The 25,577-nt window shown below is 45.8% G+C and overlaps 1 protein-coding gene across 1 annotated transcript in view; it reads right to left on the reverse strand.

The window, feature by feature from the left end:
* Positions 1–25,577, reverse strand: part of CACNA1B (calcium voltage-gated channel subunit alpha1 B) — a 198,956-nt gene that overhangs the window by 21,419 nt on the left and 151,960 nt on the right. Inside the window, exons 32-37 of the mRNA XM_066610860.1 lie at positions 18,218–18,334; positions 17,029–17,094; positions 14,514–14,605; positions 12,409–12,550; positions 10,989–11,116; positions 4,631–4,727 (exon numbers count right to left, since the gene is read on the reverse strand). Coding sequence (XP_066466957.1) covers positions 4,631–4,727; positions 10,989–11,116; positions 12,409–12,550; positions 14,514–14,605; positions 17,029–17,094; positions 18,218–18,334 — 642 coding nt within the window. The remainder of the gene's footprint in view (positions 1–4,630; positions 4,728–10,988; positions 11,117–12,408; positions 12,551–14,513; positions 14,606–17,028; positions 17,095–18,217; positions 18,335–25,577) is intronic.

Genomic DNA, 25,577 nt, shown 5'->3' on the forward strand with positions numbered 1-25,577 from the left:
TCTCATTTACATGCTATGGGTAAGAACCAGGACCTTGAGGGTCTGAGCCTGGGCTCTCACCTTGGGAATTACTGTGCAGTGGGTGTGCTCAGGCTTGGGACCCTCTTCAGACACCGGGGAGAAGAACGTATCATCAACCCCTGCGATTGCCAGGTTGGGTATCAAGACTTTCAGAGTAGGCCTTTGACCAAAGGGCCAAATCCTATCCAACTTTCCAACCCTGGGGTAGCTGCACCAATGGGTGCGCACTGCATCCTGTGGTGGGAGGTTAGTTATGGAGGCCTCCACAAGGTTGGAGGCCTTGTTCCTCCACAAGGAACATTTAGTTCCTCGCCTAGGGGCTGCATTGCAGCAGCACCTGCACTGAAAAGTTGGATAGGATTGGGCCCTATGTCAGTTGGGGACATGCTCCTGCATTCCTTACATACTGCGAGAGGACATGCAGTGAGCAAAAGGGGGAGAAATGCTGATAGTATGGTAAGAGAGCCTCCTTCAGAATATCTGCGTGAACAGAGCACAAGGTCAGGCACAGCCTTGCATGGTGAGCTCTCCCCACCAGCTTGCTTCTAATTAGGCTGTTTTGCTGACATGCCAGACAGAAATCAAACTTGCCTCTGTGTGGGAAAAGCACCTTCATATTTCTGGAGCCAAACGCAGCTCTCCCCAAGGGGAAGCAGAGCAGCGTAACTCATCCTCTGCAATGCACAAGAGGACCCCTCTGTAAGCTGCCAGCTAGAGAGAGGAGCTTGATTTACAGAGGCAAACCTTGCTTTGGTATGTTTGGGCAGTGAGGAGGACCGTCACAGCTTGTGCCATCAGTGGGTGAGAAGATCAGTGGGCGAGAAGTTGCAAGTGCAACTGAAGGAGGAAGGCCAAGCATCCCTGCTAACAACATTATAATTGTACTTGGTGCTTCTGAGTACTTGATGCTTCTGGCACACCTGATCCAGTGGGGCTGTTTGTATGTTCTGATGAGTGCGCAAAGAAGGTCACATTATTATCTTGATGCATTCCCAACAACTGCCTTGAAAGGGAAACAAGTACCATTATCCCTGTCTTGCAGATATTGCAGATGAGGAGACTGGCTTAGGGTTGCTATTGAGCTCGTTGCAGGATTCCCAAGAAGTCCTGCTTCACAGCACAGTACTTTTTAAGTCAAGGTTTGCTGACATAAAGAATGTTGAGCGAGGAGTCAGTCTGCAGAGGTCCAAGTGGGTCAGATGAAGCTTCCAGAGGAACATTTGCTGGCCTGCATAACTAGGATGCCTGGTCCTGGTCTTGTTGACGGGTCTAACGCATAGCAACATTGGCCCCAACATGGAGTCAGCCTTGAGGGTTCTTCACACATTATGCTGTATGTGTGTCTTGCTGTCTACAGAGGCACACATCTGTCTGAGAGCATAGGCTCTCATTTTCAAAGTCAACATGGAGACTTGAACCCCCCCTGCCCCCCCCCCCGCAGACAGGTTGCATGTCTGATGGACACATTGAAAATAATGTGCAACATGTTGAGAGAGCAGCACTCAAGCATTTGGTATGCACAGATGGTGTGTGCATTGAATGCAATGTGGGAAGCAGGCTCCCTTTGGCAGCCTGAGAACTCACCAATTAGTGACAGTATGAAGAATCTAGTCTGTATTTCTTTTGAAATCTAGTCCAATTTTTTTGAGCTCAATCTTGCTCAATCATTCTGTCCCCAGATGGTAAGACCAGACCAGAAAAGTGAGAGGCAGAGACTCTCCCTGCTCCAAGATATGGCAAGAAAGAAACCTCTGGCGTATGGGACAGAGCTCTCCTGAGACGTCTCAGAAGAAGGTCACAAATATCCCAGCACATGCAAATCAAGGCAAGGGGGGAAAAGTCACATGCTCAACAACTGTGCAGGGATTGCTTATGGCCAACAAGGCATGATATATAGTCACACACAGAGAGGGACGGGGCAATAACAGAAATGGAGAGGAAATGGTGCAGCCCAGAAGAAGGGGCCAGAGGAGAAATATCAGGTAGGCCAATGGCTAGATAGAGAGAAATTCCAACATTCAGAAAGAATGGGGTGGTTGGGAGCAGAGAACACACACACACACACACACACACCCATTTTGCTTTCAACAGAAAGATTTAAAACAAAACCAACTGTTACAGGAGCATGTAAGGAGAGAGGCTGAAACAGGTGCAGAGGCAGAAAATTAAGAAGAAGGTGCCCTCAAACCAAAGGGGGAAATGGAAACCTGAGTCAAGCTATACCCCACTACCACCAATGGTGATCTTTGTAATTGTGGTGGTATTGTAGGGATATTTGCAGTTGGAACAGTGATGCATGTGTGCATGGTGCATGCTGCATGATGTGTGCATGTGATGCATGTGTGCATCTGTGTGCATGTGGCAGGGGTGTGTGTGGTCTATGCTTCCTTCTCCATAACTATCATAAACTGTGGTGGCACAATCCTTACTGGGACCACTATGGGGTAGTGGGCTTCACAGTGGAGGCATCAAATGTTGGCTGTTGGTTGAGGTCCCACACTAATTGGATGGCCGTCCCACTCACCGGAGCAGATAATCCAGCGCAAGGGCAGGGTGGAGTAATGAAGTGGGGGTATGAAGCAGATAGGGTATGGGGGGTGAGATTGGTGGTGCCGGTGTGCCCTTCCCAGGCCTGATCCACCAGTAGGTGCAGGTTTGAGTTCATCAATTGCAGCTGCTGGAGCTTCCCCTGGGGACAAATAGCCCCTTAAGAAATTTCCCTGTGAAATGCAACATACTGTCCATGCTGCACTGGCTTAGGGGAATTTAGTGACCTTATAACAGCAGTCACTGGAGGTTGAGAGGCATGTCTACTGAGAGAGAATTGGTGGCAAGGTGCAAACCAGGGAAGTCTTGATTAAGCAGCTCAAAGCCCCGTCTTATGCATACCACCCACTGGAGGCACTCCTCGCCCAAAAGTCAGTCCCAGTTGTAAAAGGGGCTCTGACAGCATGCCGTATTGTGTCTCCCACTGCTTGCTGGAATACGTAGGTCAGAGGAAGGGAGGGGTGGGGCGGGGCAAAATGAGGCAGCGTAGGGTGGATCAAGCCAGGGAAGGGGGGCTTGGCAGCACCAGTACTGCTGATATCAGTTTCCCAGACCCAATCCTGTGTATACTTCCCATGCTTTGATTGTTCCCTTACCTAGAGGTAAGGGAATTGCCCCCCTCCCCCACTATAGGATGCAGTCCCCCTGCATTGGGGGAGGGGGAGGGGTAGGATTAGACTGTCAGTTTCTTACACATTTTCTCCGTTAAAGTACAGGGTGCCATAGTCCTAGATCAAGAGAAAAAGAAGGGGCACGGGGAGTTGTAAAAATGCCCTAAGAAGAATTGCTGGGGGACGCAAGGAGACTCGGCTATCTAGAAGGGCCTTGGAACACCACTGCTGCACTGACCGACACATGAAAGGTTCAAAACTAGAATATGGGTATCAAACGCAGGTGCAGTTCTCAGGGAACAGGTTCTGGGTGGGGGCTCGTCCCCTTATACCCAGTTCAATTCCTCTGCAGCTTGCTGAAAAAGAGATGCTACAGTCCTCTCGGAGGAGAGCGGAAATGCAGATGACTTTTTGAAGGGTGGTGCTGCCCTTCTTTTTTGCATGGTTGGTCCTTGAAAGGTGGAGAAAGACCACCCCCCATTCCCCTAAGCTAGGGGTGCCCAAACCCCGGCCCTGGGGCCACTTGCGGCCCTCGAGGCCTCTCAATGCGGCTCTCAGGGAGGCCCCAGTAACCAATGAGCCTCTGGCCCTCCAGAGATTTGTTGGAGCCTGCATTGGCCCAATGCAACTGCTCTCAGTATGAGGGCGACTGTTTGACCTCTCTCATGAGCTGTGGGATAAAGGCTCCCTCCACTTCTTGCTGTTTCACGTCTGTGATGCAGTAGTGGCAGCAAAGGAAAGGCCAGCCCTGCTTTGTGCAAGGCCTTTTATAGGCCTTGAGCTATTGCAAGACCTTCATTCATTATCTTTATGTATTCATTCATTTATGTAAACTTATGTAAATTTATTCGAATTTGAAATATAAATTAATTCTTTTTTTCCCCAGCCCCCGACACAGTGTCAGAGAGATGATGTGGCCCTCCTGCCAAAAACTTTGGACACCCCTGCCCTAAGCCCTTCCCTGGACTTTTGCAAACATGGGATGGTGTGGGCACCCAGCTGGGGCTCAGAGATGGAACTCCACTCTATTTTCTGTCCATCCTCCTCGACTCAAGTAGCTGGTCATTTCTCTGTTCAGGCAGGCAGGGCTCACCTCTGCTATCTTTCATCCTCCTGCATCCAAAGGAATTGGAGGCCAGGCTGAAAAAACATGTATGGGGGAGCCCCACAGGAAAGAAAAACCAAAATGGCAGCAAAGGAATGGAGCCACAGCAGACCAACCTTGAGGGTGGGGGACAGGATCAAGATCTTCTGGGGGAGGTTTGACACCCCTGAACTAGGAGACAAAGCATCTAAGAAAGAGCTCAGCCACAGAGTACCACAGGAAGAAACCAGCGTAGTAGCCACAACACAACCACGAGAGAGAGAGAGAGAGAGAGAGCGAGAGAGAGAGAGAGAGAGAGAGATAACGGATATGGAGAGCACCCATCTTTCCAGGGAGGTGGTCTAACCTTATAGGCAATGCGTGCTGGACATTTCTTTCCCAGACCAAGTGGCGGAGACATGTGTCTCAGCATCTCATACATGTCTGTGTAACTGATGCGCCCACTTGAGAGAGAGAGAGAAGCAGAAGCAGAAAGGGATAAGCAGGGTGGGTGCGGGGAATAAACCAGAATGAAACCAAGCAACAAATAGAAGGAGCCAGGGAGAACGGAGGGGAAGCGGGTAAGGGGAGAGAGGGAGAGAGAGAAAGAGAGAGAGAGAGAGATTTGGTTAATTGGGTTGGGGTTTTGTTTGCTTGTTTTCAGGAGGGAAAAACACAACAATCAGAGAAGAGGGTTCATTGGACGATTTCTCCAATCTCAGCTCTTTGGGGAGGGGATCTCTTTCTACCTGCTCATTGATCAAAATGAGAGTCAAATTCCTGTGGCAGCAGTACAGAATGATTCATGTGGGACGAGGGGTGGGAAGGAAGAAGTTGACACCATGGAAAGGGTAGGGCAGGTGGGATTTGTTGAATTTTTCAAACAGGGTCCTAGCCCCCCTCCAGTAACATGGTTATATTCAACATGCCAAAAAGAGCCAGGAGACCAGGTGTTATGAGGCAGTCAGCAAAGACTTCATAAAATTGTCATTTTCTGGTATTATTTTTGTCCCCTCAATTATAGCCATGTTTATACAAGATAAAAGCAGAAAAATAATGGGAAATGCTTTCAGGGCCTTGTCAGTAGTGGCACCAACTTTATGGAACTCCATCTGTAGATGGTGAAATGGAACAGTTTGTTGATTGGGGTGGGACAAATTTGGGGGAGAAGGAAGGAGCCCCAAACCAACCTTTCACGGTGACAGTGGCAACAGTGGCCTTCATTTTTTTGGAGGACATAAAATGGTTGGCTGCCATGGTGGGGAGGCATAGGGGAACAGTGATCCTGCCACCATTACACAGGGCAGGATGGAATTTGAGTCAAAATCTGGCCTACACTTTGCTGTTATATTTTCTGCATCCTGAGGATTGTGGAGTCTGGCAGGGAATGCCATATTCTTGGAACACTGACTTGCAGTTTTGTTTAACAATCTAGATCAGGGGGTCTTCAAACCACATGTGACCTGCAGCGAGCCTCTATCTGGCCTGCGGCCAGCATCTTGTTCCCTGAAAGCCTCTGGCCCACTCAGCTAACCATGACCAGAGCTGTGCTCTCATTGCATCTGGAGGGTGCTCTGAGGGCTGGAGAGGCTGAGTGAATGAGCCCATTCATTCATTTATTCGCTCATCTAAGTTCAATCTCTAAAATATTTATTTAAATTTTATATATATATTTTTTTCCGACCCGCAGCACTGCACCAGATATTTCATGCAGCCCTTTGGCCAAAAAGTTTGGAGATCCCTGATCTCGATTGCTGATGTGTCATGATTCGAAGCAGTAAAACTGACAGGTATCTCAAGGAAGACTATTCAGCAGATAGAAATGCCCCAGGCCTGGACTGCTTTCACAGCCACTCAGAAAAGGGAAGGGGAATATGAGGGATTCTTTAGAAAGATGGGATGAAACTGTAATCTGTTTTGTGGTTTGCAGCTTTTTAAGATGGGGGGGGCAACTAAATATATAAAAGAAAAGAGGCCAAGACAAGCAGGTGGCTCATCCTTAGTTGGATGAGATGACCCCCTACTTTTAAAGTGGTGGTTCTCTTATATTTAGTGTAGAATGCAACGCCCCAGGTGATTGTGGGACTTTATAGAACTCCATCTGCAGATGGTGAAATGGGACAGTTTGTTGGTGGGACAAAATTGGGGGAGAAGTAAGTCGGTTTGTCAGTTTGACAGTTGGGCAACTGCCTCTGCAGCTACACTACCTGCTAGTTAACTTCCAGGCATAATTCAGCATGACTTTTGACTTTTAAAGTCCCTTATGGCTCAAGACAGAGTATCTGAGGGACCACCTCCTTGCATATAATCACTCCTGCCCTCTGGAGTCATCAGAGGGGGTCCTTTTTAACCCTACCACCACTGACGGAGAGGGGGAGCTGGCAATGAAGAGAGGAATGTTCGGTGGTGGTGTCCTGATTGTGAAATTCCCTCCCCTTGAAATTAATAACAGCTCCCTTCTTGGAACCAGGGCAGGGCCTTAAAATCTTTTTATTCAGATGGGTTTCAATAGCTGATATGATGGGTTGGCATTTTAATCAAATGTAATTTTAAATGTTTTATGTGATGCATTTGGGATTTGTTTTGTTTTTATGGTTTTTAAAAAAATGTTTCGTTATTGTTGTTTTAAATTTTGAGGAAAGGCCGGATTAAAAAAATCTTGAAATAAATAAATAAATATTTAGGAGGGGGAGAGCTATGTCTACCACTTTTGTGAACAGCCTTTTCTAGTTCCAAGGTCTTAATAAGTCTTAAGAAGAATGATACAGCTGACCATCTCATAAGGCTAGCCTTGCCCAGGCAAGGGGGAGAGGTGTGCGTGGCAGATGCATCAAGGGAAACAGGAGCATTGGGGTGGCTTGTCAATCATTCCTGTTCAGGCAAAGGGTTAGTGACATTCCAGTTTATTCTGGTTGTTTTTCTTCCTGTGCCTTTGCAATTCAGATAAAAAGGTAAAATAAAATTTCTCAGTCAAGGCAAAAAAGAAAAAAAAATTAATATACTGGACAGCATTTTCCGGGATTCCAAACCTTGTAAGCCACCCTAGAAGGACACTTCTTTCCTAAGCCCAGGGGTGGAGCAATAGCTCGTAATAAATTGTACATATCCTTATAATGTATCCGGCAACTGGAAAGGAAAAATCATAAGTTATAACAAAAAACATCTAGGAGAAATGGTCCCTTTCCAGAGTCTTGTTGCAAAATTTCCCTAAAAACACATAAAAGCTTTATTGATTTCACAATCCTTGAGTTTCTAATTCAAAACAAATCCTAATTCAGAGCTGGGAGGAAACATATTTCAACTGTTGTAGAAAAATAATGTTTGAAAACTGTAATTACTCTTCTTCTCTGTCCATTTTCTTTAAAATTTTTATCTTCCCTTTTAAAATTTAAGACAGAAGTAACCTTTGTGTAAAGGTTACTTCTGTGGATTTGTTTTGGAAGCAGCCTCATTGCAATGCAGTTCAGACCATACCTTGACATCTCCAGTGTCCAGCTTTGAAAAGATTCATATCTGCAAGTTAACAGTAGAACTCAGCTGTGCATGGTATGATTGGCTAGCACCTGTAATGTCACGAAGAAACTTTCCCACCACTCTGTTTTGAAAATGCTTCCAGAATGCCACTCTGTCTTCCAAACCTTGCCAAGAGTCAGGATTCCTGTTTCAGTGTCAAAGTCTATTACACTATAAACCAAGGAACTCAGAAATGTACTATCTTTGGAATGCAGCCAAACATCTTTCCCAGTTGCCCAGTTCAGTAGAATCTAACCAGATCTATAGCTGGACGTACTATGCCATTTTGTGAGATCTTAACCCATAACTTTCAGCAACTTTGTTGAATAATCAGCCATCACCTCATACCAGTCTTATGAAGCACCCATCTACAACATCTATTCAGTTTCAAGCCCAATAAAAGAACCTTGGCAACTGCAATCCTGTGCAGTGGTAAGGAACCACTGACAAAGAATACCCCAACAGAACCGCAGTCCCCAGGGTCCTTTGGGGGGGAGAGCTGTAAGAGTTAGAAAAGCATTTTAGATCAGTTTAACATTTATGATACAACATATGATTTGCTGGTTGCTTTCCTGTCTTGTAGGATATGGATGTAATCCATGGACTACAAAAGTTCCAGCCACTAACAAGCACATAACCTATAACAGGTGCGTTTTGCTTTTGTGTTACAAAAACCTTCCTGGGATTCCACAGCTGAGAAAACAATCACTAGGCAGTTTCATCTTTTAATGGTTTTGGTGAAATGGCAGGGATTCATTCTTTCTTAGTGCTCCAGTTTTGATATCTTGGTTTTTAATTTACAATGCCCTGGGTTGAGACCTAACAGGAAACAAAGACTTCCTGCTGCAGGAGCACTCTGTCCTTCCCTCTGCTGTTCTTCTGCTAAGGCTAGGAACCCTAATTTCTTTAAACCATGGTTCTGTTTACGCAAGCCAGAAACTGGACAATGTTGTTTGATGCTGGCTTCTGAACCAGGATGTGAAGCAAGAGTCTTCGGAAGCCAAAGTTGCAGAGCTGACATCACAGACTCATGATGGAATCAAGAAGTTAAGTGGAGGGTAGAACACATGAGCCCAGTGCACATGTAGTGGGAAACCATAGTTTATGTCAGGGGTCTCCCGGTGGCCAAATGCAGCCCGCTATGAGCCTCTATCTGGCCCTTGGCCAGCCTCTGATCCCCTGAGAGCCTCTGGCCCAGTTGACCAAAAACAGAGTTGTGCTAGTGGGGTGGGGGAATGGGGGTCCATTTAAGTGTGTGCTTTATTTTTTGGTGCTTGGAGAAATCCTGGCCATGTAAGCCCATTCATTCATTCATTCATTCATTCATTCATTCATTCATTCATTCATTTCAGTCATTCATGTAATTTCCATCTCTAATGTATTAATTTAAATTTTATATTTTATTTTTTTTCCGACCCTCAACACTGTGCCAGATAGTGGCCTTTAGGCCAAAAGGTTTAGAGATCCTTGGTTTATGTGACTGCACAGCCTCTGTGGCTCTCCTCAATTGCGGAAAACAGTATGGACCCCATTAGTATGGCTGAATTGGGGCAGGAAATTTGTACAAGCCTCAGTTTCTCATATATGGATGAAGCAGGAAACTGTGGTTTGCTACACAATACGTGTCTAGTTCTGTGTGAGAGAGAAGAGGAGGGAGATGTGCACCAGTTTAAGACTGGCTGCAGTGCATCCTTGTAAGTAACTGAACTTTCTCCACATTTCAGTTTGACTTCATTTTCATAAACAGAAAAAGCCCCAAATGCAATGAAACATCACAAATCAGCAACATGGAAATGGTACTTAAATGATAATTTTAAAAAATATTTAAAGTATAATAATTTAGAGTCCACCCTGCATATCGACATGTACAGTTGGTCTAAGAGTATTTCAAGTACTTAAGTGATGAGGGACTGGAAAGAAAAATTTTAACTCACTGGGGAATGGGGAAAAATGCATTTTATCACACATTTCTAAACATGGCTAGCAGTCTGGCATTCCACATCCCTCATTCCAGAGATTTCTAACTGCAGGTTCTTTACTCTCTTGATTGCTATGAATTTGGCCTTCACCCCTCTAGTGAGTCCCCATTTTTGAGTGGATTCAGACAACCAGATTATTCACATGAGGGCTGCAATGAAGGGGTGAGAATTGACAGCCTAAGCTTTCATGGCATGGCAACTCAACCCCTGATAAACAGCTTTTTCAGCTCAGTGTTGTGTGTGTGACTGGGAAGGAAGACCTGCAGGGATGAGACTGAGATGGGTTCTAAGAACTGAAGGGTAGCATCTAAGACTAGGCAAGTTGGGTACTGGCTGAGAGCACTCCCTCTCCTGATGCATTAGCATTGGTTCCATATGGGAGCAGGTCAGGGGGCACCATGGGAGCCCCAGGAAAGGCACTTGCCCCAGCAACCTGGCTTCACGCAGTGCCCTAACAAGTAGGTCCAATGAGCTGCTTTTGTTGATTTTGCTTGTGTAAGAGGTTTACACACAGTCCTAACCAACTGGGTTTGCAGCCCAGTCCTAACCAACTCTCCAGCATGAGAGGGAACAAGTATGACTGTGAATTCCCCTTACTTCTCCATGGAATGCAGAGCGCTCCATTGGCACAGCTGCCTCAAACGCTGGAAAGTTAGTTGGTTAGGACTGGGGATTTTGTTCCATTTTCTTGCACCATTCTAGTCCAGTGCAAGGTTTGTGGGGTTGTAGCCAAGCATTATGGGCAGCTGTGCTGATGGCCACCAACAACACTGCATCCAGTGAGACTGGATGCAGACAGTCTGCTCTTCAACCTCCATTAAAATAGCTGCAGACAGACTCTTCCTCTTTGCTTCATTTCTTTCTCTAAAAAAAAGATGGGGTCTGCTAGTGTGGCTGCTGAAAAGCACTCTGGGACACAATCACTGCTAAGCTAAGGCTTTGAGGAAGGTTTTGGCAGAAGTGATGGCTGCTTGGAGCTTTTTCATCAGGACCTCAAGAATCAATCATGGCCCTACTCAGATTGGCCAAACCTGACACTGGTGTTGTTCTAATGTGAGATGTAAATGAGATTTTCTGTGCATGGAAGACACTTTCTGCAAGAGAAAACAACATTACTGCATCCAGCCCAGGCCCAAGTCAAAAAGTTGTCTGAACAACAAAAAGTCTTTTGAGTCATTTCATCACCATTGCACAGGGAGAACAGACACATCTATTCCTGAGTGACATACATACCAAGCTGCTGGGTCATACTCGGCCCAAACCCGAATGAACTCATCAAGATGGTGGGGTCCTAGGATGGAAGAGTCTCGTGTCAGGTACTCAAAGTTGTCCATGATTACAGCCACAAAGAGGTTCAACATCTGCAAAGGGGGACGAGGGAGATGAGATTGGGATGGAGAGGAGGAGAGACATTAACTTCTCTGTTGAATGAGAGGATGCAAAATCAAAAATATGGTAACTAGAGAAGGAGGAAAAGGTGGACACTGAAATAATAGACTTGGAAGGTCATCTAGTCTAACTCTCTGCAAGTAGTAGGAAATTCTCCTAGAGAATCTCCAGCAGGTGTCAAACCTCTACTTGAAGACTGGATGGAGGGAGGGCCTTCCTGCTGGTCCTGTTGGACCGCTCAGCAGCTTTCAGTACCATCAACCATTGCATCCTTCAGGGTTTGCTGACTGAAGTGGGGATTGGGGGCACTGCTATGTGGTGGTTCTGCTCCTTTTTGGCAGACAGATGCCAGATGGTGTTGTAGAGGCCTTTGCAGTTTGGGGTGCCACAGGGTTCTAACCTGTCCACCATTCTTTTTAGCATCTACATGAAACCAATGTAGGAGATCATTTGGGTATTTAGAGTGCAGTGTTATCAATGTTGATGACACCCAACTTTATCTCTCCTTGCCATCTCATTCCAGGGAGGCTATGGAAGTCCTGTAGCACTGTCTGGTGGTGGTTGGATACTGGAGGAGAGCCAAGAAGTTGAGACTGAATCCAGAAAAGACAGAGGTCCTCCTGGTCAGGAAATTCTTGATGCAGTATTGAGTCATCTGCCCACTCTGAACAGGGTTGCACTCCACCTGCAGGAACAGGCAGCTCTCCTGGACTCACAGTTCTCCCTGGAGAGTCAGGTGGCAGAAGTGACCAAGGATGTGTTTGCCCAGCTTCAGCTGGTGTGATAGCTATGGCCATAACTGAGTCGATCGAGCATGACCACGGTGGTGGTCTTAGTGACTTAGATAACTGCAATGCGCTCCATGCAGGGCTGCATCTCACACAAAGTTTGTTTTGACCTCACAGAAAGCAAATCAAAATTGACTTTGATTTGCCTCAGATTCTCAGGATCCAAATTCTCAAACTGAAAATTGTATACAGGATGACAGATCATCGCAAAGGGGAAGAAGAGGATGCATGGGGGATGCAATGAACATGATCTGGTTGCCAAGAATCATATAGTCTGGACACAAGCTGGCTATACCAGTGAGAAAGAGAACAACTTGGTTAAGAAGGGGTCAATGCAACTCTCTTCTAATCATTGGACTGATATTTTGCCCTAGGAATATGCAAGGGGCAGAAGGGAGTGAGAAGCTGGAATGTAGTGAACTGGAATGGAGTGAACTGAGGTGGAGGGAGGAAAGCAGGCTGAAGGACAAACTCACCAGGAAGGAGCAGAGGAAGATGAAGGAGACAAAGTAGAAATAGGCAAAGTCGCTGCCACACTCATCCTTGTTCTGGTTCTCACAGGGTTGGTTGCTGAGACAAGAGAGCATGATTTCATGCCAGGCTTCTCCTGTGGCACTTCTACAAGCACAAAGGATTGATCTTCAGGTGGAGACAAAGAAGGCTGTAGGCTCTCCTGCAGTGGCAGCCAACAGCGTACACCTGACAGCTACACCGAACCAAGTAGAGGCCTGGAGGACCAGTGGTAGCCTCAGTGCACCCTTGGGGAGGTGAAATGGTCCAGGGGGGGATGGTCCAGCGTTTTGCCTCAAGGCCCCCAGGAGCCTGACTGTAGTGGTGGTTGCAGCTGGTTCCCTCACCCCACAAGAAGCCACAGATACTTGTGCAATGTCAGAAAAACATCATGACTAACAGTGGGACAGCAGAAGTGGACTATGTCCTTCAAAATATCTGCTAAAAGACTGATAATGAAAAATTGGAAGGATAAGTGAAGATTTCTTCAATTGAAGACCTTTTGATTTTTGAGCGAATGGCTTAATACAGTGGTTCTCACACATTTAACCCTGGGACCCACATTTCAGTATGATGATGCCCATCTTCTGAAATCATCTTCTGAAATCCTTGACATCATCAAGGAGGAAAATTTTTAACAATCCTAGGCTGCAATTCTACCCACACTTACCCAGGAATAAGTCCCACTGACTATCTTTGTTAAAAGACATCATAGTAGCTTGTTAAAAAGTACAGTTCTGTAGCATTTCCCCAAAAGCAATCAGCTATCATCTTAGCATCAAGTCTAATATATTAAAATAAATATATAAAATATAAATAAAAAATAAATATATAAAATATATAAATATATAAAATAAATATATATTCATATATTAGACTTGATGCTACCATGCATTTGATTATTTGACACATTTCTGATTTGTGATTATTGTGATTGCATTTGATGTGATTGCATATACATTATATATATATTATATATATTATATATATATAATATATATATTATATATATATATAATATATATATTATATATTATATTATATATATATATATTTGAAATTAAGCCCACCTGAAATTGGCTCGCAACCCACCTAGTGGGTCCTGACCCACAGTTTGAGAAACATTGGCTTAATAGATGACAATTACATACAGACATATTCATGAATTTTTGGAAGCTTTTCCTAGATTGGAATGGGCAAACTTTCAACTTTAGGGATCCTGGACCTTTACAGAAGAGGGAATTTCACAAGCTGTACCTGATGAAATTCTCTCGCCTACACAATTGTTAAAGCTCCAGGTTCCAGAAAGTTTGCCCACACCATATATGAAAGTTTCATATCATATAATGTGTGAAAGATGTACTGTTACATACATACTTTAAAGTGTGTGTGCAGTGTGTTTTTGGGCACAATCCAAACCTGCACTGGAGCAGGCAAGCCAGGAGGCTTGTGCTGCATCCAATGCAGATTTGTTGGCTGCAGCAGCTCAGCCGTGGGCAAGGGGAAGCTCTTGCCCGCTCAGACCTCTGAAGGGTTTGGGATCTGGCATAACCACTGGGTCCCAGCCTCGCTCCCAACTCCCCAGAGCACCCGCCCCCAGGCCCACCCTCCCCCCGCCCAGGAACGTCCCCCACACTCACCTTTGCTGCTTGTGTCGGCGCAGGAGCACTGACACAAGCGGTGGCATGGGAGCTGTGGCGGAGGCTTCTGCCTGGCGATGCGGCTCCCAGCCAAGGAGGCACAAACATGCTTTATGGCTCATTTGCGACCCTCCTATGCCAGCCTAAGGGACTTGGGCCGGCATAAGGTGTGCTTTGGATTGCTCCCTTTCTTTCACAAAAATGAGGATGCAATTGGGGACCAAGGAGGGATGGGGAGGGACTAAATGGAGTCAACATGCACCACATCCTGGTCAGACAACAGACATCCCCAATACCAGAAAAAAATGCTACACCAACAACAGATCTAGCCAAGCTAGGAGTAAACAGACTATCTCCATCCACATCCACCTGAAAGTGGTCTACAAGAAAACATTTTGGTTTGATTTTCATAGGGGAGAGATCTCATTTACCGGAAAAGCAGCATGAGAGCCTGCAGGAACGTTTGGAAGTTATTGTGCCGGTTGATGGAGGAGTCATCACTCAGTGCAATGTTTCCGAATACCTGGGAAGGAGAAAACAGCCAAGAGAGACGTTCAGCAGAAGAACTGGTGGCTGCAAGGGGTCAAAACCGGCAAGGGGCAAAGTTGGGAGGGCGCCAGCCCAAAGGGACTGGGATGGTCACCAAACATTCAGAGGGGGCAGCTCCACTTGGTCCAAGTGTTCACAGATGAAAATGACCTGCGCATATCACTGTTGGGACTCAGGCCAGCATAGATTCTGACAAGGCCTCTGCCAGGCCGGGGGGGGGGGGAATATCTGATATCAGCAGAGTATTTATTCCAACAGCAAAGGCAGCCTGAGTCTGAGAAGCCCTCCTGAAGACAACCCCTCCGGACAGCCAGGAACTTGGATGAGATCTAGCACTTATCAACTGTGCCCTGTCACGCAACCAACCCTCCCCCCAACAGTAATCATGTAGTAGAACATGGACCAAATGGAAAAAAAAAACTGGTAGAGGGCCTGCCTGGCTTCTTGGAACTTACCATCTGATTGGGCTGCTCAGGAGAACAGAATGTACAAAAAGCCCTGCACGGCTAAGGGGCCCATCTAGACTTGTTACATGAAAATCCCCTTTTGCCTTTTAGTTGTGACTTTCTATATCTGGTAATGTTACTATGGACTAAAATATTATGTAGGCTAAACTTCTCCCAGAACACAGGAGACATTTCCAGAACTCTGGTCAAGTTTATGGGTACACAACCACCACCACCCCCCATAGTCACACATTATGGTGTCTTAATGTCACCAGACACAGTCTGGTGTCTTAAATCACTGTTAGTGTCTCCTACATTACTGTATTCATTGTATTGTTTTAACCCAATCACTGCTTAAGTATGCAAACTTGAACTGCCTTCTTGTGTTGCTGATTCATTGTATTGTTTAAGTTCCCCCATCTAGGAAGCCAGCCATTGAATTTTGCTGATAACTGACATCCTGATCCTCTTTCAATGTTTTACATACTCCAAGCACCTTGCTGTGTGGTAGTAATCAAGCTACCATCCAGCTCATCACTGTCTCCGAACCCCTTTTTAAGAGAGGGTTTCTTCTCACATGCTTGCTCTCTCACTCCAAGGACCAACACATCTGTGTTGTGTCAGAGGTTCCTCTGCACAGGACTCCCAACCCCCAACTGCTCTACAGGACAGGTAACTATCTTGCGTCTGGAATTCTTTCCCTTCTTCCCCCCCCCTTTTCTCCCCTTTGCTCCCCATCTTTAATTAGCAGCTGGAGAAGGCAGATCAGGGACCCCTAAAAGCCTTCCCTACAACCTTTAATTTTTCTAATTTCCTCGAATGCACTAAATACTCTTTACACACAACCACCATAAAAGCTAGGTACACTAGATTCAAGTACTAGGACCAAGACACATCATTTCTCCATGTGCATTATGTTTACCTTTGTGCTTTTGTAATAAAACTATAATCTTTTAATAAAAGTTATCTTTCTCTCAGTCTCCTCTTTAAGCAAAAGGGAATTTCTCTGCATTACGCCGTCTTGCTATCCAGCCTATGATCCTAAGGTTCCAATAAGGGCAGTGTAATAATTCCCCTAAACAAAACAGCCCTTTTGGTCTTGCTTCCTGGATCTCACAGTATCCCACCAGATGCCTTGGGGAGCACACAAGATCTCTTGCAACAGGTCACACAAAGGAGTAAGCTGTGACTCAGTGCATGGCTGACCAGGAAGGGGCTTCTTTTCTGCTACAAAAAGAGCCAAGTTCAGGTATTTGCTTGTGCAACATTCTGGGAGCCCTCCGGAGACAGAATCCAGACCCTGCTTGTCAACCTTTCCAGCTGATCCTCTCTCAGTTCTGCAGTGCTTTGCCGTTTCTCACTCAACATGCCCCGGGCAACCAAGTCCCCCCCTGCAGCACCTGTTCTCATGGACACAATTCTCACGACCACACACTGCTAAAGTGCCATCTAACTTGTACTCATGTATTCATGCATGCTGCCTCACTGGGTTCCACCTATTTCAAAGCTAAGGGGTTGCTTGAGTTTGCAGCATCCCAGGACAGAGCAAGTCTTTGAGAACCAGATACTAGGGACATAGAAGTGGAGACAGGTGTTCTCTTTATGCCTTACTCATGGCATGACATCAGAGGCATCTGGATGGCCACTATGGTTAAAAGGAGGCTGGGCGAGGGCTCTGTTCCTACGCACACTGTTCTGGGAGTAAGTCCCATGGAACCATGCCAAGAACTGTGCTGTTGGTTGGTCATTGGCCTGATCCAGCAGAGCTTTTCTGATATTGTTACACCAGGATTCCTCTCTCAAACCTTACAGGCACAATCCAATTTTCCAATTTCCTCTCTCTGCAAAGGGAGATCCTCTTCGCCTCAGTTCACTTCATATAACTTTAGCTTGACATTCAACACAACACAGTTGAGAAGGCAGGTCTCCCTGGGTTTCAACTCAAATTTACCTGCATGCCAATAATGGCATAGATGAAGAACAGCATTGCGATGAGTAGACACACATAAGGCAAGGCCTGCAGGAGAATAAAGGGGGACAGTGTAAATGCCAGCAGGGCGCACAGAAGCAAAACTATCCTTTACATGCAACCTGAGCTACACAAGGTTACAGAATGTATGCAAGACCTACCAGGCTCTATGCACGCATAGACTTTTGGGAGGAATGGAAGGAGGCTTCAGAAGGCAAGAAAAGCTATGTGCAAAGGGACAGATGAAGAGGGGAGATACTGCCAAGGTGCTGGGAGAGCCCAATTATCACGCGGGCCACCCTTTCAAGCAGTGCCACTTCTGCCAAGGTGTCACTTTGCAGAGCACCTCTCAGCAACAAAGGGATTCTGCTGCAGAAGTGGTGTTGCTGAAAGGAGGCCTATGGGATAACTGGGCTCTCCCATATCATGAAAATACGATTAAGATTTGCACATTCTCTTCTGTCATTTACAGCTCAGGAGTTTCTATCCAAGTTTCTGTTTCTACTTGAGCCAAATGTGTCTTTTTTTGGCCAAGGTTCTTGGAAAGAAAGAAAGCAGCACCTGAGCACTTCAGTTGCATGAGATGCCCTGGTGCTTCACTCCCTCTTGCTCTCCCAGGCAAGACACTATGCCTGGTTGACACTATGTAAGATAGACATAGGCCAGGGGTGTCCAAAGTTTTTGGCAGGAGGGCCACATCATCACTCTGACACTGTGTCGGGGGCTGGGGAAAAAATAATTAATTTACATTTATTTGAATAAATTTACATGTTTACATAAATTAATACACCAGAGGTGGAACATAAGAAGGTTTTGCTCAAGGCCTATAAAAGGCCTTGCACAATACAAGGCTGGCCTTTTCTTTTGCTGCCGCTACTGCATCACAGATGTGAAATAGCAAGCAGTGGAGCCCTCATCCCACAGCTAACACGAGAAGTCGCCCTCATGCTGAGAGCAGTTGTGTCGGGTTAGTGTGGGCTCCAGCAAGTTTCCAGAGGGCCAGAGGCTCATTGGAGGATGGGGTCTCCCTGAGGGCCACAACAGGAGTCCTCAAGGACTGTAAGTGGCCCAGGGTTGGGGTTTGGGCACCCCTGACATAGGCCAAGTGTGGGTAAGGCACTTCTTCAGACTCCCTTCTGCCTAGAAAAGAACTCATCGACAAAAGTCCTACCTTGAAAGACTGAACAAAGGTCCAGAGCAGAATCCGGATGGTGTACCCCTGGCGTAGGAGCTTGATGAGCCTTGCTGCCCGGAAGAGCCGAAGAAAGCTGAGGTTGATGAAATTGTTCTGTGGAGAGGAAAGGGTTTGGCATCCTTGAGACACAGGCAGCGTCAGAAGCCGCAGCCCGCAAAAAAGAAAAGAAAATTACCGGCTTCACGTTCTAAGCAGCAAATCGGCCACCAGAAAACCTTCCAAAAGAAACATTTGTCAGTGCAGGTCACTCCAACATGCAGCATGTTCGAGAAAACCCCTTTCCACAAGAGTCCCTCCCTCAGCTATAGGGAAGGCGGGAGAAAAGGAAGCGAGAGCCCTGCTACCCTGTCCTATGTTTCTCCTTGCTGAGTATGTGTTAAGGAAAGACAAGGAGACCACATTAAAGTTCCCAAAGTCCCAAAATATCAGAACTGAATGGCTTCTGACCAAAAAGCAGCATCAAGGGGGGAGGCTGCTGGATAAATGAAGGGGGTATGCATCAAGTGAAGCTGAAGTTGGGGCTTGAATTAAGGGCAAGGCTCCACTTCAGTTAATGGGAAGTTACCTGCACAGGTCTTGGAGGAAGCAGCAGAAGCCACTTGTGGCAGACGGCAAGCCCTGTTGAGAAGGCCTTGGAAAGTGGGGGCGACTGTTTCATTTGAACCCATCCTTTGTAAGGAGGCTCAGTGCGATGTTAGAGTCAAGCTTTGATACTCTTTGATCTAATGATCTAGCCCAGTAATTCTCAAACAGGGGGTCCAGGACCCAATATCTGGTGGTTTGTGAAACTGACAGGGCAGATTAAGGGTAAAATAAATTGCTACAAGGGGAGGGGAAGTTGTGATACAATCACCGTTATAGCTACAGAGGCTTCCTCCTTGGCATCCTTGTCTCGGAAGACTATGGTATCAGGCTCTAAAAAGTGGTTCTGGAACAGCGTCTAATTTGGCTGAAGAGGCCAATTTGGGAGTGACAATCCCTTCCACACTGGGAGCAAATGTAGTCTGTCCCAGGCTGTGACAGACAGTTTGAAGAGGTACTTGCCCAACAGAGTGCAAAGAGTCTGTTGGAGTCTGCAAAGGAATTCTTTGCCTCTTTGCAGTGTGTTGGCCAAGTGTCTCTTCAAACTGGAAAAGGCCATGCTGCACAGCCTGCCTCCAAGCGGGCCACTCAGAGGCCAGGGTTTCCCACCTGTTGAGGTCCATTCCTAAGGCCTCAGATCTCTCTTGCAGATGTCCTTATATCGTAGTTGTGATACAACTGTGACAGTTGTGCACCTGTAGGGCACTTTCCCTGCATGAGTTCTCCATAGAGGAGATCATTTGGGATCCAGGCATCGCCCATTCTCATGACATGACCGAGCCAATGCAGGCGTCTCTGTTTCATCAGTGCATACAGGCTGGGGCCAGCTCGTTTCAGGACTGTGTTGTTTGGAACTTTGTCCTGCCAGGAGATACCAAGGATGTGTCAGCGCATGTGGAAAGCATTCAGTTTCCTCTCCTGTTGTGAGCGAAGAGTCCATGACTTGCTGCAGTACAGAAGTGTACTCAGGACGCAAGCTCTGTAGACCTGGATCTTGGTATGTTCCGTCAGCTTCTTGTTGGTCCATACTCTCTTTGTGAGTCTGGAAAATGTGGTAGCTGCTTTACAGATGCCTTTGTTTAGCTCAGTATCAAGAGGCTTGATCTTGATACAGAGGCTTGAGCAGCAGGTAAAATGAAATTTTTTTTAGATGGGTCCCAATGGTAAAAAATTGGGGATCTAGCCCAATAAATATGGAGTTAGAAAGGTCTCCCATCTATCAGTCCAGCTGATTCATTCTGTCCATTCTGAAGGTCAATTAATCCAAATGAGAAATGCTAATCCAAACTCCAGCTATTTCTGATTATCAACAATCCACAACTCTTGGAATTCCTCCACAGTGTGTGTGTTGGGGGGGGGGAGTCCACAAAGCCAGAGAGAAGCTTTGTAATTGTAGTAAAACAGCCCTAGGCCTGCTTTTCCTTCCCCCAACCCACCTATTGCAGTGGTTCCCAAACATTTTAGAGGCCTTAGAAGCTGCTGCCTGATTTGCAAATGCCACGGGTGTGACTATAATGGTGATTGGGCAGCAGTGCTCCCACCAAATGGTGACTTGTTTAATGCACTGAGCCTAGTCTGTCCTATCAACAACCAAAAATGCATTGTTTCATGAACAACCAAAAATTGAGTAATGTTCTGGTGGTGGGTCCTGGACCCACAGTTTGAGAACCGCTGCTCTGTTGTTATCAGATGTCTGCCAAGAAGATAACTGCTCCCATACCTTGCTAATTTGAGTTTGACCCATGGGTTTATCTACCCCGCCGATGTTAGGAGAAGCACAACGTTCCACCGGCCACCATCAAAAGTTCAAGGAGATCAGCTATCAGGCATGCATCCGACATGGTGAGCATTTATTTAATTTTGTAAGATGCAAGCAGTTCCAAGTTAATGTATACTTGTTAGACTCATCAGACTCAATCCTCCATGGGAAAAGAGAAAAGCCAAAAGATTTCTACCTGGCGGAGTGTCAGGTAAGCCAAACATGCAAGCAGAAATTCTCCAGGACTGTACATGATGGATCAGTTGGGAGACCACAAACGTGGTGTCTATGTTGTTTCACAGAATAAAAAAAGGGTTGGAGGGTCATCTAGTCCTTCAACAAGGTCCAACAAGGTCATTTAGTCCAAACCCTCCCTGCCTGTAGCAGGAAATCCTACTACACTTGCATTTGTCCACTAAATTTACATTTGCTTGCCTTTCCAAATGAAATTTGTGAGACGGCCAAAGGCATCAAAGCCACATTAATAGGATGACTGTGACTAGCTCAGAGATCTGACTTTCAGCTGCCTTCTTCAAAATGGCTCTCCTTCATATCAAAAAGCTTTAACTAAGAATCCAAGAGGAAGACTTATGGGACTGGGGAGTGTGAAGAAGGAAAAAATAAATTTTTTACACAGCTCAAAGGAGAACATTTATTTATGCCATGGAATGTCAACTGGGCTTGGGAGGGCAAACTCGATTCTCTACTTGCCCATAAATTTAGCTCCATTCCACAAACTGCTCTTGCTGAGTACAGCAAACTTGGGGTCCACATTAACAACCCTGGACAAATTCTGAGTTTATTCGTATGTACAAAGCTTTCAAGAGGCCATGCATGCTTAATTGCCCCCACTGCAGGGGGTGTCAACAACATGAACAGCCATGGGCAAGCCCCCCTCCACAGCCACAGAGCCCAGACAGCTGACAGCGTGCATTGAGAGGGATAACTCAACACATATATATTTCTGGGTTTCAAAAACAGTGATGTCTTGCTTATTGCTTATTTTAGTTCATGTAACAGTCCCTCACTGAGGCTTACCAATTTGATGGGGGGGGGCAGAGATAGAGAATCAGGATGGTGTAGTAGTTCAGGAGTTGGTTTTAGACCTGGAAGATCCAGGTTCAAATCCCTGCTCAGCTGTGAAGCTGTGAAGCTTCCTGACGAACTTGGACCAGTCACTCTTTTTTAGTCTTACTTACCTTACAGGGTGGTTTTGAAGACAGAGGGGAGGAACTATGTATACCACCCTGAGCTCTTTGAAGAAAGGGCAGTAGAGAAATATGAAAAATAAATACATATAATAGCCTTCATACAGCATTTTTTTTAGTGGTCAAAGTGTGACGTGTCATGGCACAATCCTTACAAGGCTGTTACACAGGCCAACACATATTTTGCTGTCATAAAGGTTAGATCTATTGCTGTGTATATTTGGGGAGCTATTTCCAAAAATGGCATCCATATTGCCCTATCATGTCTAATTTCGGAGATACTGCATAGACTCAGTGAACGATTCAAGCAGTGCCTATGCCCATGGCTTCCTCACAAGGAAGCTGCTCCACAAAGGGCCCAATCCTATCCAACTTTCCAGCACTAGTGCAACTGCAATACAGCCCCATGGTAAGGGAACAAATGTTCCTATACCTTAAGAAGATCTCTATGACTGCTCCCCCACCATGGGATTCAGTACATGCCCCATGGGCACAACTGCACCGGCACTGGAAAATTGGATAGGATTGGGCCCTAAGAAGGTTATGCCTTATCTTCCAAATGAGACAAAATAGGGCAAAACCAATGCTGTTTTTAGAATTGGCACCCCAGCTTCATATAAAACCACCACAAATTTTGGAAAAAAGTTTTTCTGTCAGTTTCACAGGCTGTGAAATACTATAATCATATTGCAGATGGGGAAGACTGAGGGCCCAATCCTATCCAACTTTCCAGCACTGGTGCAGCTGCTGTGCAGCCCTGAAGTAAGGGAACGAAAGTTCCCATACCTTGAAGAAGCTATGTGACTGCCTCCCCAATATAGGGTGCATACCCCATTGGCACAGCAGCACCGGCACTGGAAAATTGGATAGGATTGGGCCCTGAGGTAGTGATGGGATGGCTTGAGTAAGGTTGCTGACTAATTTAAGGTTGCTGAGATGAGACTGGAACCAACAAAGTCCAGATTCACAGCTCAGTCTCATACAGTGCAACCCAATGTATATTTACTCAGAAGTAAGTCCCCTTTCTGTACAAGAAAGCTTGCCCATACATCAGTGTGCATAAGCCTGGATCATTCCAGTGTACCAACTCACAGGCTAGCATTGAGTAATGATTGTTTTTTTGAAGCTTGGTATGGAACAGACTGACAGAATTTTCTCAGTCTCACAATGTTACAGCAGACTTTTTAAAGTTTTAACACTCCCTTACTGCCTCCACATTGCCGCCCCCCCCCATGTGGAACTACCTCTTGGAAGATGTGTGGTGTCACCTCCACCTTTTCTTCAAATCCCTTCTCCAGTTAGAATCATAGTTTTGGAGGGGACACACAAGGTCATCTAGTCCAACACCCCCCCCCCCGCCTACTGCATCTCCAGCAGGTGCCTGTCCAGCCTCTGATTGAAGATCTCCAGTGAGGGAGAATCCACCGCCTCCCTTGGAAATCTGTTCCGCTCCCAAATTTTCCTTCAATCTCTTCCTGATGCAGTTTGTCTCCCTTGGATCTAGTTCTATTCTTAGGGGTTGTTGAGAATTAATTCCTCTTTCTGCTGCTCTATCTGCCGTGTGTTTCAGTTGCAAGCTCCTTGGGAATGGGGACCTGTTCACACTGTGGGTGCAAACTCCAGTATGGACTTTGGCATCTGTGGAATACAGCATTAATAAACAAAAGACCCAAAGAAATACAGGCTTGAGTTTCCCATCTCTTTGTTAGAGAAAGACAAGGAGTGAAAGAAGGAACTATTGAGCATGATGGTTAGCATCTGGTTACCAATTAGCTAACGGAAAGAGGACAGCACAAGCGTATCCACCATGCAAACAGACAGGGAAGCTTCTTTTTTCCACCCATGCATTCAAAAATCTCAAACAAGGTCAGAGAGAAGTGAAGCAACAAAAGGAAGAGGGGGAAAAAAATTAAAAGCAAGAACTCGCGCTAGTTATGACAAAAAAATTCAGTGAAACCAACCCTGTCCTATATGTGATGTTTTCATGGGAGAATATTTGCAAAGTTAATTACAAGTTTGGCGATTTGTTTGGTTTTTTTTTTTAGAGATTTGAGTTTTTGTTTAATGGCGAGCATCAGGCGTGCAACATACAGACGGAGACATGGGATTTCGCATTGTATGTTGTTGATTGGATGGCGTGATTCAGCAGGAAGGGGAGAAAAAATAAAAAAAAGAAGAGAAAATGAGTCATTGAGAAAAGCAGAGAACAGGAGTACTGAAAGTCATACAGGGAAAAACACACACACACACACTTGCTTTTTACACAAGGTGAATTTCTAGTAATGATCAGACCCTAGAAGGAAACACAGGACATCCACCCATTTGCATTCCATTTTGTAATGCAAATCAAGAGACACTTCACAAACACTGTTCAGGTTCAATCTGTTCTTTTTATTATTCCCAGGCAAAGGTTGGACATGTCAGCTCCCAGAGTCATTTGTTTGCAGACGTCCCCCCACTTAATTTGCTTACGCCTGATTCACAGGAATGGGTTCTCTTGCACCCACATAGCGATGTGGGCAAGTCAATTAGATTTCCATGTTCAACCCCAGATCAGCCCATAGGACAGAAAGGACATTGGTGTGTCGGGCCCATGGGATGAGATGCTCTGCAAAGACCAACAGTGATGTGACCCCGCAGGTACAGAGAGGTTTTTCAGAGCTGGAACGAGGGTGGAGAACCAAGAAGGGAACTGTATGGCTATTAGTTAATTAGAACTGTATTTAACAGTTAATTAGATCTATTAACTAACTGTAACTAACTGTATTAATAACTGTATGGCTATTAGATCCAGAATGTTTTTGTTGAGTCAAAAGGCAAGCTTCCAAATCCTACAGTTTAGATAGCAAAAACAAAAGTGGGGGTGGGGGGAAGAATAATGGGAACATGTCATAGGCAAGGCCAGCCTTAGGAGCTGCAGCACCCAATTGAAAACATTTTTTGCATGGCCCAGGTTCTCAGCTAAGGTCTGTAGTTTCTATAATCAAAGGAAGTAGTTTTGGGATCACTGCAGTCCATTCTCTAAATGGAGCTTAGACAAAGAAACCAAAACCTGATAGGCTCCCAATGTTCTGGAAAAAATGTCTGCAAGTTAACTCTTAGTGTAGCTAGAAAGGTGTGCCAGAGCTCCAGTTGCATTCAGAAGTGATGCGGGGGTGAATGAGGGGGATAGGATAGGCATTGCCGCCCCCTGTAATACTGAGGTCCCCCCTCGGCTATGCTACTCAGTGCACTCCTATGTATGTCTACTTGGACCTAAGTCCCATTGTGTTCAATGGGGCATGATCCCAAGAAAGTGTGCACAGGACTATGGCCTTGAACATGAAAGTCACAGGTCTTCCAAAGCAAACATTTGGGAGCTATTTAGACCTGGACGATCCAGGTTCAAATCCCTGCTCAGCCACTCTGGGTGATCTTGGGTCAGGCACTATCTCTCAGCCTCTCCTTCCTCAGTGGGTTGTGAAGTCAAAAGGAGGGAAGCAACCACCACACCACCCTGAGCTCCTTGGAGGAAGGTTGGTATAAAATGTGAAAAATAAATAAAATATCTTCAAAATTGGAGATCAATTCATATGATGCACTAGGCTGATCACACCTGTTTCCCTAGAATCTCTTTTGCTCATCTAGCTTGAGTAAGGACTCTGTACTGAGCAGCTAGAGGATGGGCAGCTTGTGAATGGAGGAAGATCACTGGCCTGAGAGTTACTGCTCCATAGCACCACCCTGATAATGGCTAGAAAGGGTACTGCTGCTTGTTGGCCCAATTAAACGAGGAGATCATCAGGCC

This window comes from Tiliqua scincoides, chromosome 16 (genome assembly GCF_035046505.1).
Source record: "Tiliqua scincoides isolate rTilSci1 chromosome 16, rTilSci1.hap2, whole genome shotgun sequence".
NCBI lineage: Eukaryota > Metazoa > Chordata > Lepidosauria > Squamata > Scincidae > Tiliqua > Tiliqua scincoides.